Source organism: Rhinopithecus bieti, unplaced genomic scaffold (assembly GCF_001698545.2).
Source record: "Rhinopithecus bieti isolate Rb0 unplaced genomic scaffold, ASM169854v2 scaffold_6149, whole genome shotgun sequence".
Classification (NCBI taxonomy): Eukaryota; Metazoa; Chordata; class Mammalia; order Primates; family Cercopithecidae; genus Rhinopithecus; species Rhinopithecus bieti.
This window is the reverse complement of record NW_016804934.1, coordinates 294,250-309,253: the sequence shown is the minus strand read 5'-3', so window position 1 is coordinate 309,253 and position 15,004 is coordinate 294,250. Positions and strand designations below refer to the sequence as shown.

The 15,004-nt window shown below is 51.4% G+C and overlaps 1 protein-coding gene across 1 annotated transcript in view; it reads right to left on the bottom strand.

Moving 5' to 3' along the window:
* Positions 1 to 14,592, bottom strand: part of CD5 (CD5 molecule) — a 28,068-nt gene extending 13,476 nt beyond the window's left edge. The window contains exons 1-2 of the mRNA XM_017870768.1: positions 14,372 to 14,592; positions 1,480 to 1,518 (exon numbers count right to left, since the gene is read on the bottom strand). Of these exons, the coding sequence (XP_017726257.1) occupies positions 1,480 to 1,518; positions 14,372 to 14,426 (94 nt within the window). The 5' untranslated portion in view covers positions 14,427 to 14,592. The remainder of the gene's footprint in view (positions 1 to 1,479; positions 1,519 to 14,371) is intronic.
* Positions 14,593 to 15,004: the final 412 nt, after the last annotated feature.

The window sequence follows — 15,004 nt, the reverse complement described above, 5'->3', positions numbered from 1 at the left end:
GTGTGTGTGGGGTGTGTGTGGGGTGTATGTGTGGCGTGTGTGTGGGGTGTGTGTGGCGTGTATGTGTGGGGTGTGTGTGTGATGTGTGTGTGGCGTGTGTGTGGGGTGTATGTGTGGGGTGTGTGTGATGTGTGTGTGGCGTGTGTGTGGGGTGTATGTGTGGGGTGTGTGTGGGGTGTGTGTCTGGGGTGTGTGTGTGTTTGTGCATAAAGAGCTTCTTGAAGAATATGCAAGAAACAAACGTGGTCATTACCTGGGGTGTTGGGGCCGACACGGGGGTGACTGGGATAGACGGGAATAGAGATGGAAGTGAGACTCTTCACTATAGATCTTTATATATTTTAAAAAATTTTTGAGATGGATGAATGTGTCACCGATTCAAGAAATTTTTAGAAATGTGAAAGGCTCTTCCAAGTGATTCTGAGGGGAGGTTTTCCCTGGTCGGGAACCATGGGTCAGGCTGCCCTTTTCTTCCGACGAGGACAGTCTGGGGCCAAAGCTGAGGGCCAGGGCTTGCCAAAGACACTTGGCTAGTTAGAGGCAGAATGAGCGCGTCTCAACACCTAACATTGGTGGGGTGCTTTGCAGGCTGTCTGCCCAGCGAGCTGGCTCATTGCAGCTTCACCAGGCAAGAGATTTTCTGCCCATTTCACAGCTGGGGAAACTGGGGCTCAAGGAGGTCAAGCAGTGTGCCAAAGCTTGGAGCCAGGATGTCAGTGCAGGGTTCAGGTCGTGCTTAGGGCCTGCTAAGGCCCCTGTCACTCCCTCTGGCTGCACAGTGGCATCTCAAGACCCTTCAGCCACAATTCTCCCCAGATACAGTCAGCCCAGTGTTATCCCAGTCAATGTGAAGGAGAGGTCTGTGGTGAAATGAGGGTGCAAACTGCTGGGTTAAAAAGTGTAATAATTTCTTAGCTGCAGGATTTCTCAGAGCCTTCACCAGGCCGGTGTACACTGTCAATCTCCAGTGGGAGATGCGGTGTTGCCTGCTCTTTGTCCAACATGCTTCATGGAACCCTATTTGGGAAACAGTCTCTCTGACTAAAGTCCAACCTCTAAGGCTGGACATTCCACACACCTCACAATCAGTCTGCAGCCTCTCTCTGCAGACTCCCCTCTAAACATCTTTGACCATGGAGTGTCTGTCAGGATTGGGTAGGAAATAGGACTTTGCAAGGTGTATTTATGAGCTGGAATGTTTCCTGTGCATGGTGAGCGGGTCATAGTAATAATTATCATGAGATCTGGCATTTGTGGGTGATTTATGGCTGTTGAGGGCACCCACCTGCATGTGAGCATCTTAAATGTGCAGTGTCTGCATCTATGTGCCTGTGTATATGCTGGGGTTCACTCTCTCTGTAGGGTGGGGTTCACTCTGGCAGAAGCGATGGCTTCATCGAGAGGTCCCCTATGGCCTGACGAAACCACAGCCCCACTCTCCCCCTGCCCCAGGCCTTTCTCCCTGTGGCTCTTCCTTACCTGGGTCATCCCAGCTGAGCCATCCGAGGCAGGAAGCAACTGCAGAAAGGAGAGAGGAGGGTCAGGAAGTGAAGCCTCCCACCGTCTCCCTTCTCCCCAGCTCACCCGCCCACAGCCTGAGCAATGGCCCTTTCTGCCTCCCCCTATCCACACTCATGGGTTTTAGGGACAGGAATTTTCGTACTCCAGGTTGGAACCCCTGAGTGATATGAATTCTATTTAGTGGGTTGCAACCATCGATTTTTTTTCTTCTTAAAAACCTATTGCTTTTAAAATGAACATACATGAAGTTGATTTTTCTTTACTGCATGATTCCGTGAATGTCACATATATAGATGTATGTGACCACCATCACAATCAAGGTATACACCAGTTCCATTACTCCCTACCTCAAATTCCCTCATGCTAACCTTTGTAATAATGTAACCATCAATTATTATTATTACTTTTTGAGGCAGAATCTCACTCTCCTCACCCAGGCTAGAGTGCAGTGGCATGATCACGGCTCACTGCGGCCTCAACCTCACTGGCTCAAAAGGATCCTCCCACCTCAGCCTCTTGAGTAGATAGGAATACAGGCATGAGCCACCATACCTGGCTAATTTTTTTACAATTTTTTTTTAGAGACGGGGTCTTACTATGTTGTCCAGGCTGGTTTTGAACTCCCGGGCTCAAGTGATCCTCATGCCTCAGTTTCCTGAAGTGCTGGGATTACAGGTGTGAGCCATGGCACTTGGGCCATCAATGTTTTTAAAAAAATGAAATGGAATAGAATAGAGAGGCCATGCACGGTGGCTTATGACTATAATCCCAGCACTTAGGGGGGCCAAGGTGGGAGGACTGTTTGAGCCCAGGAGTTGGACCCTGCAGTGGGCTATGATCATGCCACAGCACTCTAGCCTGGGTAACAGAGTAAGACACTGTCTCAAAACCATAAAAATAAAATAAAAAAGAATGTCAGAACGCACTATACATTGTGAGGGTAAGGACCACTTTTGTGTGTTGGGGTTGCAATGTAAAAATGGCCTGTGTGTTACTTCCTCTCGAAAAAGTTTGAGCTCCTTAGCTCTAGAGAATGGAGAAATGAGCCAGAAAAGGGCCGGGCGTCGTGGCTCATGGCTGTAATCCAAGCACTTTGGGAGGCCGAGGTGGGCGGATCACTTGAGGTCAGGAGTTTGAGACTGGCCCAGTCAATATGGTGAAAACCTGTCTCTACCACAAATGACAAAAATTAGCTCGACGTGATGGTGCATGCCTGTAATCCCAGCTCCTCGGGAGGCTGAGGCAGGAGAATTGCTTGAACCTGGAAGGTGGAGGCTGCAGTGAGCTGAGATTGCACCACTACATGGGAGAGTGAGATTCTGTCTTTAAAAGAAAAAAAAAAAAAAAAAAAAAAAAAAAGGAAAGAAAGAAATGAGCAAGAAAGGGAACCCAAGAGAACATTTGCTACTTTCCAGCATTCCCAAGGCAGAGTAAGAATGACAGCCACTTATCTTTAACAGCTGCCCATTTCTGGAGAAGACAAAGCTCAAAGAGATGGCGGGACCTGCCCACAGTAGTGTAGCCAGCTAGTTGGCAAGGGAGCCGAGGCGACAGGCTCAGGGAACAGGGGTCTGCAGGGAACCAGCCTGCCTCCATATGGACCATGTGGAAGCTCTACCTCCTTGTAGCCCTGTCTCACTGTGGAGCGGGGGCAAAGTGGCCCACTGCAGGGCTCTCAGCAGAGCAGCAGCCGGCCAGCTCATCTGTGGCTGGGGAAGAGGTTTAATTTGGGTGGTGACAAGGTGGAGTAGCAAGCTCACGTGACTTCAAAGCTTAACCTCTGTATTCACCACCTAGCATGATCAGTTAGGGTGCAGGTAGAGTATTTTGATTTCCATCTGTCTGACTTGGGTTTACTCTTGGATTTACGGCACTGGGTCAAGGAGACTGCTTTATATATTAATAGTGAAAGGCTGTGTTCAAATTGTTTGTGAGAAATTGTTGCTGGGTGTTAAAAAATAGGTGTGTTGAACTGGGCCAGGGGCTCAAGGCTGTAGTCCCAGCTACTCAGCTGGCTGAGGCAGGGGGATCACTTGAGCTGAGGAGTTTGAGTCCAGCCTGGACAACATAGCAAGACCCCATCTCTTAAAAAATAGGTGTGCTTTGAAAAAGCTGTTCTTGCTTGAGTGTTCTCAAGCTGGTGGTTGAATTTTAAGGGGATGATGTGCCCCACAGTTCATCCTTGCCCCAGAATCAAGACTCTTCATAATGAAGTCATCATGGCCCTGTGGTAAGTTTCCCTTGAATCTGCAAGATCCTTTCACAGCTGTTGCTCTAGGAGTCACAGGCCTTGGAAGGGGAAGGTTATTCTCATCAACAGGGAAGTGTGCAGGGGTCTGTCTGGCCTGGGTGGAAAGGGATGGCCCAGTTGTCAATCATCTGATCAATTTTTTATTTTTATTTTTTGAGACAGAGTCTTGCTCTCTTGCCCAGGTTGGAATGCAGTGCCATGAATTTGACTCACTATAACCTCTGCCTCCCTGGTTCAAGCAATTCTCCTGCCTCAACCTCCCAAGTAGCTGGGACTACAGACATGCACCACCACACCCAGCTAATTTTTGTACTTTCAGTAGAGACGAGGTTTCACTATGTTGGCCAGGCTGATCTTGAACTCCTGACCTCAGGTGATCCACCTGCCTCAGCCTCCCAAAGTGCTGGGATTACAGGCATGAGCCACCATGCCCAACCAATCATCTGATTTATTGCAGTGGGCAGGGCAGCCTCAGGAGGCCATTGGGGAGATGTCCAGCTAGCGAGAGAGATCAGGAGGGAGGCCCTTTTGCTCTGCCCTCACCTCTCACTCCTGACCTCTCATTCCCACCTCCCTCTCATCCCAGCTGCCCATTAGAAGCAGGGCAGTCCGCCTTGAAAGAGTCATCCCTCTGGCTAAGTCTCCAGGGCTAAGGCAGCTTGAAGTGCCGCCTGGGGGGAGTGGGAGTCCGCATATCTGCCCTTCAGTGCTACACAGTTCAGGATGGGTTTTCAGTCACCGATAACTTTCTACTGCTCCAGTTCTGAGTATCAGCTCTGCCACTTCCTGCCTATAGAGTCTGGGGAGCACGTCTGTCCTGTCTTTGTGCCTCCGAGCCTTGATTTCCTCACTCATAGCATGAGGATGAGCATGGGACTAGCCTTCTAGAGCTGTTGTGAAGACGAGATGAGTTAATCGGCATAAAGGGCTTAGCTCCGTGCCTTCCTGGCCTGTGTTCGGTGCTCAGAGCTGGTGCTACTGGTCTGCAGAGTAGGCTGGGCTGGGGGACGCTGTGCCCAGGGCGGCAGACCCTCGGGGAGCTTTCCCAGTGGGAAGATTCCCTGTCCAGGAGCACAGAGAGCCAGACCATGGGGCTCACCACTTCTTTCTTCTAACTTGGAAACTTTGCGCAGACGGTCCAGACTTAGGGTGTTTTATGACTTTTCAAATTTGCAATGGGTTTATTGGGGTATTAAATGATTTTTGACTTAGGATGTTTTCAGCTTACAATGGGTTTATTGAGAGGTAACCCCACTGTAGGTCAAGGAGCATCTCTGTTTCCTGAGTTGTCATACTCAATGTTCATTATTAACAGCAGCTGCCAACTGTTGAGCACCTGCTGCATCCTTAGCCCTCGGGATGTTCATCATAGATATTGTTGTTAGTCTTCCACACAGCCCCATCACGAGAGTTGAGTATGTTCCTGGTATAAATGTCAGGAGAGGGCAAATGCCCTGTCCCGGGTGATACGGCTGGCAGGTGGAGTCGAACCATGTGTCTGACTCCAAAACCCATGCTCTCTGCTCCCAGCCACCCAATTGCTCCTCCGGAGTGCCAGGTTTGGAGATGCAGAGATGGACACCCCTGGATCTGACCTGGAAGCGCTCGTGCAGTCAGACCCTGAAGGCCTGGGGACAGGGACTGGGCCTGACAATCTTGGTAAATTCCACACAGAATAGCCTAGGCCTTTCTCAGAGAACGTTCTTGGGAAAGACTGAACAAACTGGAAAACCAGTTGAAATTCTTTAAAAAAATGCTCTAACAAATGTTTTAATAAAAAAGATATTTATGCGTTCTAGAGCGTCATCCTGGAACCTTCCTCTGGGTGCCTGTCTGGTCCCCAGATGAGCAGCACTTCCTCTCTTCTCCTTCCGTCTCTATCACTGTCACCATCACCATCACCGTCACCATCATCATCACCATCACCATCACCATCACCGTTACCATCATCATCACCATCACCATCACTGTTACTATCATCACCATCACTGTCACCATCATCATCATCATTACTGTTACCATCATCATCACCATCACTGTCACCATCACCATCAACATCATTCATCACCATCACCATCACCATCACCATCACCATCAACACCATCATCACCATCACCATCGACATCATCATCACCATCACCATCACCGTCACCATCATCACCATCACCGTCACCATCATCATCACCATCACTGTCACCATCACCAACATTTTAAAAGTTTTCACTCTTCTGGGTTTTTTACACGTTAACTCTCCCAGTCCTCACCCCAATGCTATGAAGTAGGTACTATTATTTTGGTCCTGATTTTACAGACCAGGAAACTGAGAGGGGTTAAATGACTTGTCCAAGCAGCTAATGAGTGCTGGAGCCCAAACTCTACCCTAGCCATCTGGCACCGAGTCTGAGCTTTTGCCAGTGAGGCCCAAACTGCCTCCCTTCACTCCAGCAGGAAGCCCATGATGGCCTGCCCCAGGTTTCATGGATTCGTGCACGGCCCTGGTGTGCAATCCTGATCAAAGGGAATGAACTTGTGATACCATTCAGTCAGTAAAACATGCAGTGGGAAGACTTAGCTATGAATGTGCTGTGTGACCTTGGCAAGCCACTCAACCTCTGTGGGCTCAGTTTCTTAATCTGTAAAGTAAGGAAGTTAGATTCCACAATCCCTCACCTTCCCCCTGGTTCAAACACCTATGATCTCTAATCTTTAGCTCCTGATGGATTTCAGTGGCTGTTGGAGAAGGGCAGTGAGATGGGCAGCTGACTTGGAAGCTTCCTGAGTGTGTAGTGTATATTCTTTCTGCCTGTCCATGAATGTGTTCAGGGTTTTTTTGTTTGTTTGCTAGTTTGTTTTTCACTTATAATTTAGCGAGCAGAATGAACATTGAGGTTTTGAGGGTCCACAACCTATTTTCATTTTTTAGTTGCTTCTCACGGGGGTCAGACCAGCACCCTCCTTCCCCTGAGCCCTGCAGTCTGTGTTCAGGGTCTCCCTGACCCCTCTGGGGAGTCTACAGCTTACTCCTGCACCATCCTTTCTAGCCTCAAGAAGCCTGAGGCTCCTGCTGTTGCCAAAGCTGTGGACAGAATCCCTGACACTCGAGACCAGGAGGCTTCCCGAGGCCTGAAAGCACTATGCCGTTTCCTTATCCACCAGCCACACCTCACCCCGAGCAACTGGGGCTACGGATGAGAATTCTCTGAAGACCCCTTCCTTCTCCTGCCCACCTCCCCTTGGAGCTCTCACAATTTAGGGCCTGGACTGGGCAAACCCAGGCAAAACTCAGGGCCAAAGAAGTTAGAAGGTTTATCACACCCCTGGAGCCCCTGTCTCTTGTCTTTGCATTGGCAGAGACAATATTTTTGTCCCTGCCTGCCCTGAGGTCTTGGTGAGGATTTGATGCATTCCCGAAAGCAGCTCCAAGACATTTATATCTGCCTCCCCATCCCTCTCGTTCCTCTTGCCCCCACAGTATCCAGGGTGATTCTCACTTTGGCTCTCATTATGGCATCCCATGAGTTTTATTTGTGCTGCACAATGTCTAAAATTTTTTGAGCCAATTTTTAAAAAAAGGTTTCTTTTAATTTTGTTTTGCTTTTTAAACAAATTTCAAGATCCAGGCGTTTTGAAAATAGGACATCCTGGTTCCACTGGCTGCGCCTCTGGCGGCCCCAGGCAGTGGCGGTGGCCCTTGCCTTCTGTTTTGTCAACGCCTTGCTGGCACCCTACGGTCGCCATGTGTCTGGAGAGCCCGGGCTTCAAACACATGGCAGTGTCTGCTGCGAAACATATACAATTTCACACTAAGTGGGATGCGTCAAGATTATAAATAGCCTCCCATTCGTTCAGGTCAGGATTTGCACCAAATGCATTTGCCAGAAACTTACAAATGTTTTTTGGGCTTTGGAATTACAGATGAATATTGTTGACTTCCATGATGGGTCCCAGTTTACAGAGGAGGAGGCCGTCGTGGTGCACGGGAGTGAGGGCTTGGCACGGCCAGAATTCAGCCCAGGGAGGCTGGCTTCGTGACCTGCCCTCCTGGCCCCTGCCTCTGGCTCACTCCTAGGTCCTGCATGGACCCTTCGGGATTTGCCTCTGACGCCCCTGAACCCTGGGAAATGGAGGCAAGAGTGTGGCCTGCTTAGGGTTCCGCAGGCACCCGGATTCACAGGGAGGGGCCTGTGATAATGACCGATGGTAATAAAATGACAGCATCCTTACCCTGTGCAGACCCCAGGATGAGGATTTTTCACAGAAGACCCCATTTCCTCCTGGAGCCTCAGAGGACAGGGAGCTATCACCTGTTAGTTTCACAGATAAGAAACCTACGACTGATTTAGTGTAGTTTGCAAGTCAGGTGTTCCCTTTTTCCCGTAAACATGATTGCTTCTAACAGTCCACAGACCTCTCCATAGCTACAGCCACCGATGTCCATCAAATGCAGTAGCTCTGCCTGTGCTCTGGGGAGGATTCTGGATCTTCCTTGAATCCTCTATGCTGGCTGAGTTGAAAGACCAGAAGCCCCTCTTTTTCTGAAAAGACAGTCATCTGTGGAGTTGGAGCCGTGTCAGGGCTTTAGGGAAACGAAGATCGTGAAGGACCAAAATTCCCTTTCTTGGGTTGCGCACAGATGAAATGATTAGTTTATGATTAGGCGGCTTTTATGTGCAAAACACATACAGAATCACACTGGGCTGAAACCAGGAGAGGCCTGGGAATGGAGCCCGCAGAAAGGAACAGCAGATTCAGGTCTCTAATCTGGCTCACCCAGGGCCTGTCCCAGTGAGCGGACAGTGGGTCGTGGGCAGAATGACCTTTGCTGTTGGAATTGTTATTTCTCTCGCGCGCTAGTGGTCTGCTGTTGCATGAGTTTCGCACCATATACGGTGTCTCTGCTGTCACAGTGACAAGCCTTTGGTTTTGTTTAGAGCTTTACCTACCCCAGGCTCTCTCATGCACTAGGCTCGTTCTTTCTACCCACAGCCCTGTGAAGAAGGGACCATGCTCACCCCCATTTTCAGATCAGGAAACCGAGGTTCAGAGAGGCTGAGTGACTTGGCCAAGGTCACACAGCTAGCTGGTGGTAGAGTCAGGAGAGAAACCCTGTCTCCATCACCTGACAGGGCCTGTGGGAGTCTACCCCAGGGAGGCCCCAGAGCCTGCTTTTCTGGAGTGCAGATGGGGGAACTGGGGCCAGAAGGAGGGAGGGGTTCATTCCAGATGCCTCTGTGGGAGTCTGTGGCAGTGCATGGGACCCCTGTCGTCTCTGCAGACTGCCACCACCCATTTCCTACGCTATTCCTACCATACCTGTCCCCGGGAGAGGAGTATTAGGGTCCCTCTGGACACCATGAAAGCCAGGCCTTGAAAGGTACATGTTGATGATGATGATGCTGATCACAGTGATAGTGGCAGTTATAGAGGAAGTGATCCAGGCCCACAATCTCTTATCTGCAATTCAAAATCCAAAATCTACAAGTCTTGTTCTAACGCATTTGGTGGGAGGGTGTTTGCTGTCTTTACATTCCTCTAAGTGTGCAAATTCATGTTTCACTGCAGAAATGGGAATGTGTTGAACGCAGGGTGCTGCCCCAGGCCTCACTGCGTGTGTTAAGAGTGCACAGTATGTATACAGTATTTCCTTCTACAATCTGAACCTTCTGAATATCCAAATGCATCTGGCCCGGGGTTCAAGATGCACTTGAGGACCTGGAGAGGTGAGAGTTATGCTCACCTCTCTGCTCCTGTGTGGCTTGCCAGTGCATGGGAGAAACAGCCCAGGTCCTCAGGGGGGCCTCTGTGGCCCTCGTGGCTGCCTCATGGACCCCCTCACTAACCTGTGACTGGACACCCCTCTGCCTGCAACGCTCCTCCTCAGGTCCCACACGGTGGGCTCACTCCCTTCTTTCAAACATTGACTCAAATATCATCTTCTCATGAGAACCGCTGAATCCTCCCTAGGTACAACCCCACCAAGGCTTCCGGTCCCAGCCCTCCTCTAGCTGTCTGTCTCCACACCTCTCATGACCATGTAGTATTTGCATAATCACTAGCTTAGCTTGTCTCTTGTCTGTCTCCCCATCACACCCTGACTATTATGCCAGATGCACCAGGGCAGGGATTTCCACTGTTTTGTTCACTGCTGTGTCCTCAGCACTTAGAACAGTGTCTGGCACATAGTAGGTGTTCAGTCCATATGTAGTCTCTGAATAAACCCAATGTAATGATTGCAGTGATCTTTTGAGTTGGGCACAGCAAGGAACCCCTATTTTTATAGATGAGACCCTGAGAGATGTTCACTTGTGGGTGGCCAAGCAGAAATCAAACTAGGTCTGCATTGCTCCAAAGCTCCCCTCCACAGGGCTGTGCACATCTGTGTTCACAGGCACACACAGCACATGTGCACATGGACACACAGTAGATGTTCAATCAATTTCACACACACACACACACACACACACACAGAATAGATGTTCAATCAATTTCACATACACACACAGACACAGTAGTTGTTCAATTTCACACACACAGACACACACACACAGAGCAGATGTTCAATTTCACACCCACACAGAGTAGTTCAATCAGTTTCTCACACGCACACACACACAGTAGATGTTCAATTTCTCTCTCTCTCTCTCACACACACACACACACACACACACACACACACACACACACACAGAGCAGATGTTCAATCAGTTTTGTCAGGTTGAGCTGAATTTGCTGCCTGGTCACTGCAGGGAAAACTCCTCTGAACTGGTGGCGACAGAGTGACCAGGAAGGCCAGTGCCAGCCCCTGGGCCCCCAGGTCCCTTCATTCCCTGCTGGAGGTGGGGAGCTCTGGGTCTTCAAGGAGCTGATCCACCCAGGGCCTCACCCAGCCTGGGACCCTGCTCCAGTAGGAGCCCCATGCTCTCAAGCCTGTCCTTTCCTCTTGCCTTTGCCCTACCATCCGCTCTGCCTGGGACCCTCTTCCCTTTTTTCTCTGCCTGGCTGGCTCCATCCCTCATTCAGGTCTCAGATTCTCAGATGAGACCTCGCATCCTTAGAGAGGCCCTCTCTGCCTGCCCAGCCAAAGGGATGTCCTCCTAGTGTAGACTGTATTGTGCCCGAGGCACTTGCTGATCCCCGCCTTGCACTCAGTATTTCAAAATGTGTAAATATTTCAGGTGCCTTTTTTTTTTTTTGAGATGGAGTCTTGCTCTGTTGCCCAGGCTGGAGTGCAATGGTGCGATCTCAGCTCACTGCAACCTCTGCCTCCCAGGTTCAAGCAATTCTCCTGCCTCAGCCTCCTGAGTAGCTGGGATTATAGGTGTGTGCCACCCCGCCCAGCTAATTTTTATATTTTTAGTAGAGATGAGGTTTCACCATGTTGGCCAGCCTGGTCTTGAACTTCTGACCTCAGGTGATCCACCTACCTTGGCCTCCCAAAGTGCTGGGATTACAGGCATGAGCCACCATGTGTTACTTGTGTTCTCTAACAGGTCTCCTGTTAGCTGGTCAGATCCTTGAGGGCAGGGACTCCTGCCTTGGTCTCTGTATCCCCAGTGTTTTGCACAGAGCCGGATGCACAGGAGATGCTCAATAATATTTGTAGATGAATAAATGAATGAATTAGTGAATAAATAGCCTGTGCAAGAGGATTGAGGGGTAGAGAGATTGATGGCCGTGCAGGCCTCTGGCAAGACCCTTCTCCCCATTGGCTCCTACCTCGCATTGTTTCTTGCTGACCCTGGTAATAATAATAATAATAATAGTTGTTGCTGTTATTATTGTTTATTGAGTACTTACTATACTATATGCCAGGATTGTACTCAAGCTCTGTGTGCACTGATGCATTGCATCCTTATAAGCCTCTATGAGGTACTGTTGTACCCAGTTTACAGATGAGGAAACTGAGGCTTACAGAACTAGTCCAAGATCGCCCAGTTGGTAAGTGGCAGACTGGAATTCGAACTACAGAGTCCATGACTTTCCCATGTCCCAATGCTGGCTTTTAGAGTCGCATCGGCTGTGCCAGTCAGGGATGTGCAGTTGTCAGAGCCGCCTCCCCACCTCACTGCCTGCAGCTGTCCAGGCAGGCTAGGGCTGAGAGGGGAGTAGCTGTGGGAAGCCCTGGCCTGTCACGAGCACCCAGACATGCTGAGGGCATCTTCATGCCTCAGGGTCCAAAGGTCCCCAAGCCCCGATGCCAGCCAGGAGGCTGCAGTGTCCCCAGGGCTCTGGCATTGCGGCATCTCTCCTTGGAATGGCTCAAAGGGTGCTTGCGCTGTTTGACTCCAGCCCCAGCCCTGGTCCTTGGTGTCCCCAGCTCTAGTGGCTGTATCTCTGCTGGTGGAGGTTGTGTCCCGGGGCCATTTTCCCACAGGGGAGTGGCCTTCCCTTTGGTGGCCTTCCCTTTTAGCTAAGGGTACAGGGAGGGGCCTCTGTGAAGGCAGGAATGCTGGGCTGGGGGCGGCTCAGCTCTGCACCAGCTGCTGCACTCTGGGTTTGCACTTGGCCTTCCTGGGCCTCGCTTTTCCCCACTGTAAAATGGGGCCAATGGGCCCACCTACTTCATTGGCTGCTGTGAAGCTTGCAGCAGAACATGGCTTTAAAAGTGCTTTGTAAGCAGTGACGCACTGAAAAATGGGAATGCTTGGTACCCACCGGCTCACTCAGACGCTGGGAACTGCCTATTCCTGGGTTCCAGCTGGCCCCCATACTGGGGGTGAAGGGGCTACCTCCAAGTCTTCCTGACTCTGGCCTGTGTTGGGCCAGGGAACTTGCCTGGTCCCATCAGGAGCCTCACCCATGATGGGATTCAGGTGGGAGGGCCCTAGAGCAGGACATGGGCTCCCAAACTTGGCTGGGAGCCTCCCTATCTCAATGGAGTCTGAGGCCAGAGGTGAGGAGCAGGTGCGGGGGGTTAAGGGCCTGGTCCCTCCTCAGCAGGGTCCCCGAAGCCAGCCAGGGGTCTGTCTCTAGGCCTCTTACTTTGGGACAGAAGGCATTTTGTACCTGTTGTTGTTACATGTGAGAAGAGCCATGTGAACATGTGTGCACAGGTGCCATTGTCACACGTTGGGGAGATAATCCTGCATTTGGAGGCCACGTTGTACTCATGAAAGCACATGCACACAGTTCTCACACACATGCGCACAGACTCACACACACACAGACTCACACATTCCCACACACACAGTTCTCACACACATGAACACAGACTCACACACACAGACTCACACACACAGACTCACACAGACTCACACATTCCCCCACACACAGTTCTCACACACATGCGCACAGACTCACACACACAGACACACACAGACTCACACATTCCCCCACACACAGTTCTCACACACATGAACACAGACTTACACACACAGACTCACACACAGACACACACAGACTCACACACACAGGCTCACACATTCCCCCACACACATTTCTCACACACATGAACACAGACACACACAGACTCACACATTCCCCCATGCACAGTTCTCACACACACGAACACAGACACACACACAGACTCACACACACACAGACTCACACACAGACTCACACACAGACTCATACACACAGACTCACACATTCCCCCATGCACATTTCTCACACACATGAACACAGACTCTCACACACACATTCCCCCCCCACAGTTCTCACACACATGCACACAGACTCATACACACACACATTCCCCCACACTCACACCTACACACCCAGCTTCCCTAGAAGGCTGCCGAGGCTCCGTGCTCAGGCAGGCAAGGCCTCCAGACCCTCTCCCTGCCAGTCTGGAAGCTGCTCGCATCCTCCGGTTTCCAGCCTGGAGTCCCTTACCTCTGTCACCCTGCCAGACCTTCCAAATCCTCAGGAAGTGGTCAGGTCTCATCCAGTTCACACCCCAACCCCCACATTTCATAAATGGGGAGATCAAGGCCTGGAGAGGCTTGGGGACCTATCTGAGGTCAGAGCGTCGGGCTTACAACCCAGGGCTCGAGTGAAAGCAGGCCCAGAGTGTACTCATCCCAGCCGGCCTGGCTGGGCCCCTCTGGGACTGAGTGTGAGAGGGCCTAGGACTTCTGCTTTGAGTCCTTGACATTTGCTCAGACATTGTCCTCAGAGGCGGCTGCACCCTCCCTTGGCCCACTCTCTGTCCAGAGCATCATCAGAGCTGCTTCAGAGACGGCGTTTCCATGTCTCTGGAGGCCACCAAGTAAAGGCCGGGCTGTCAGTGGGGACCCTGCAGAGGGAGGCCTGTACGCGCTGCTAAAATCCAACTCAGCCTAGGAATCAAGTTGTCTGGGCCCCATCGGATGCGGGTCCCCCCTGCAGTCTCTCTTGCACTGGAAGGGTAAAGCAGGGCTCTCAACAGCGCAGGAGAGAGGCAAGGTTGTGCTCCTGGTGGGTGGGACATGCAGGGCAGAGGGCCAAGTTGCAGCTGGGCAGTGGGGGCAGGCCGGGATCCCAGTGGCCCCAAATCTCCACAACGCTCCAGAGGGGTGACATGTGGACCCCAGAGTCAGCCTTGGGTAAAACTGGGATCTCCTTCCTTGCCCTGGAGCGAGCCCGTGTGTTCGCAGGACACCCGGAAGGGGTACTCACCCAGCATTCCCAGCAGGTACAAGGTAGCCAGCGGTTGCGGAGACCCCATGGGCATGGTCTCTGGCCTTCTCTTGCCTCAGCTTGGGTAGCTCAGCACTGCAGGTGAGGATGTCTGGCCCGGTGTCTCGCTCTCAGGGAGGGAGAGGGCGGGGCGGCATGCTCAGGGAGGGGTGGGACGGGGAGCAGGCAGTGTGGGGCCTGCGTCACCCATGTTTGAAGTTGAACTGTCAACTTCCTCCTGGCAAAACCACCTGCCCCTGTTTGAATGGCAGCCCTGGCCTCTGCCAGCTTCCTGCCTAAGGTACCCGGGGCTGGGGCAGTGCTCTCGGCCACCCCCACACAGGACAAGGCCACGCATCCTGGAGGGACAGGGCTGCAGGGAGTGGGGACCCTGAGGGGGTTATGGAGGGTGAAGGCCTGGCTGCAGCTGAGGGCTGGGCTGAGGACAGGCGTCCCTGAGGCACGGGTCTGGGTGGGGAGAGGCGGGAAGTGGGCAGCATGATGCCAGTTCTTGCTGCAGACTCCAGTGAAAACTGAAACCAAAACCTCCATATCTCCTTTGTGAGGGATGAGGTTGGAAGTTTGAGGTGACTTTCCACAGGTGTTGTTTTCCTAGCAGATACAAGAGATGGC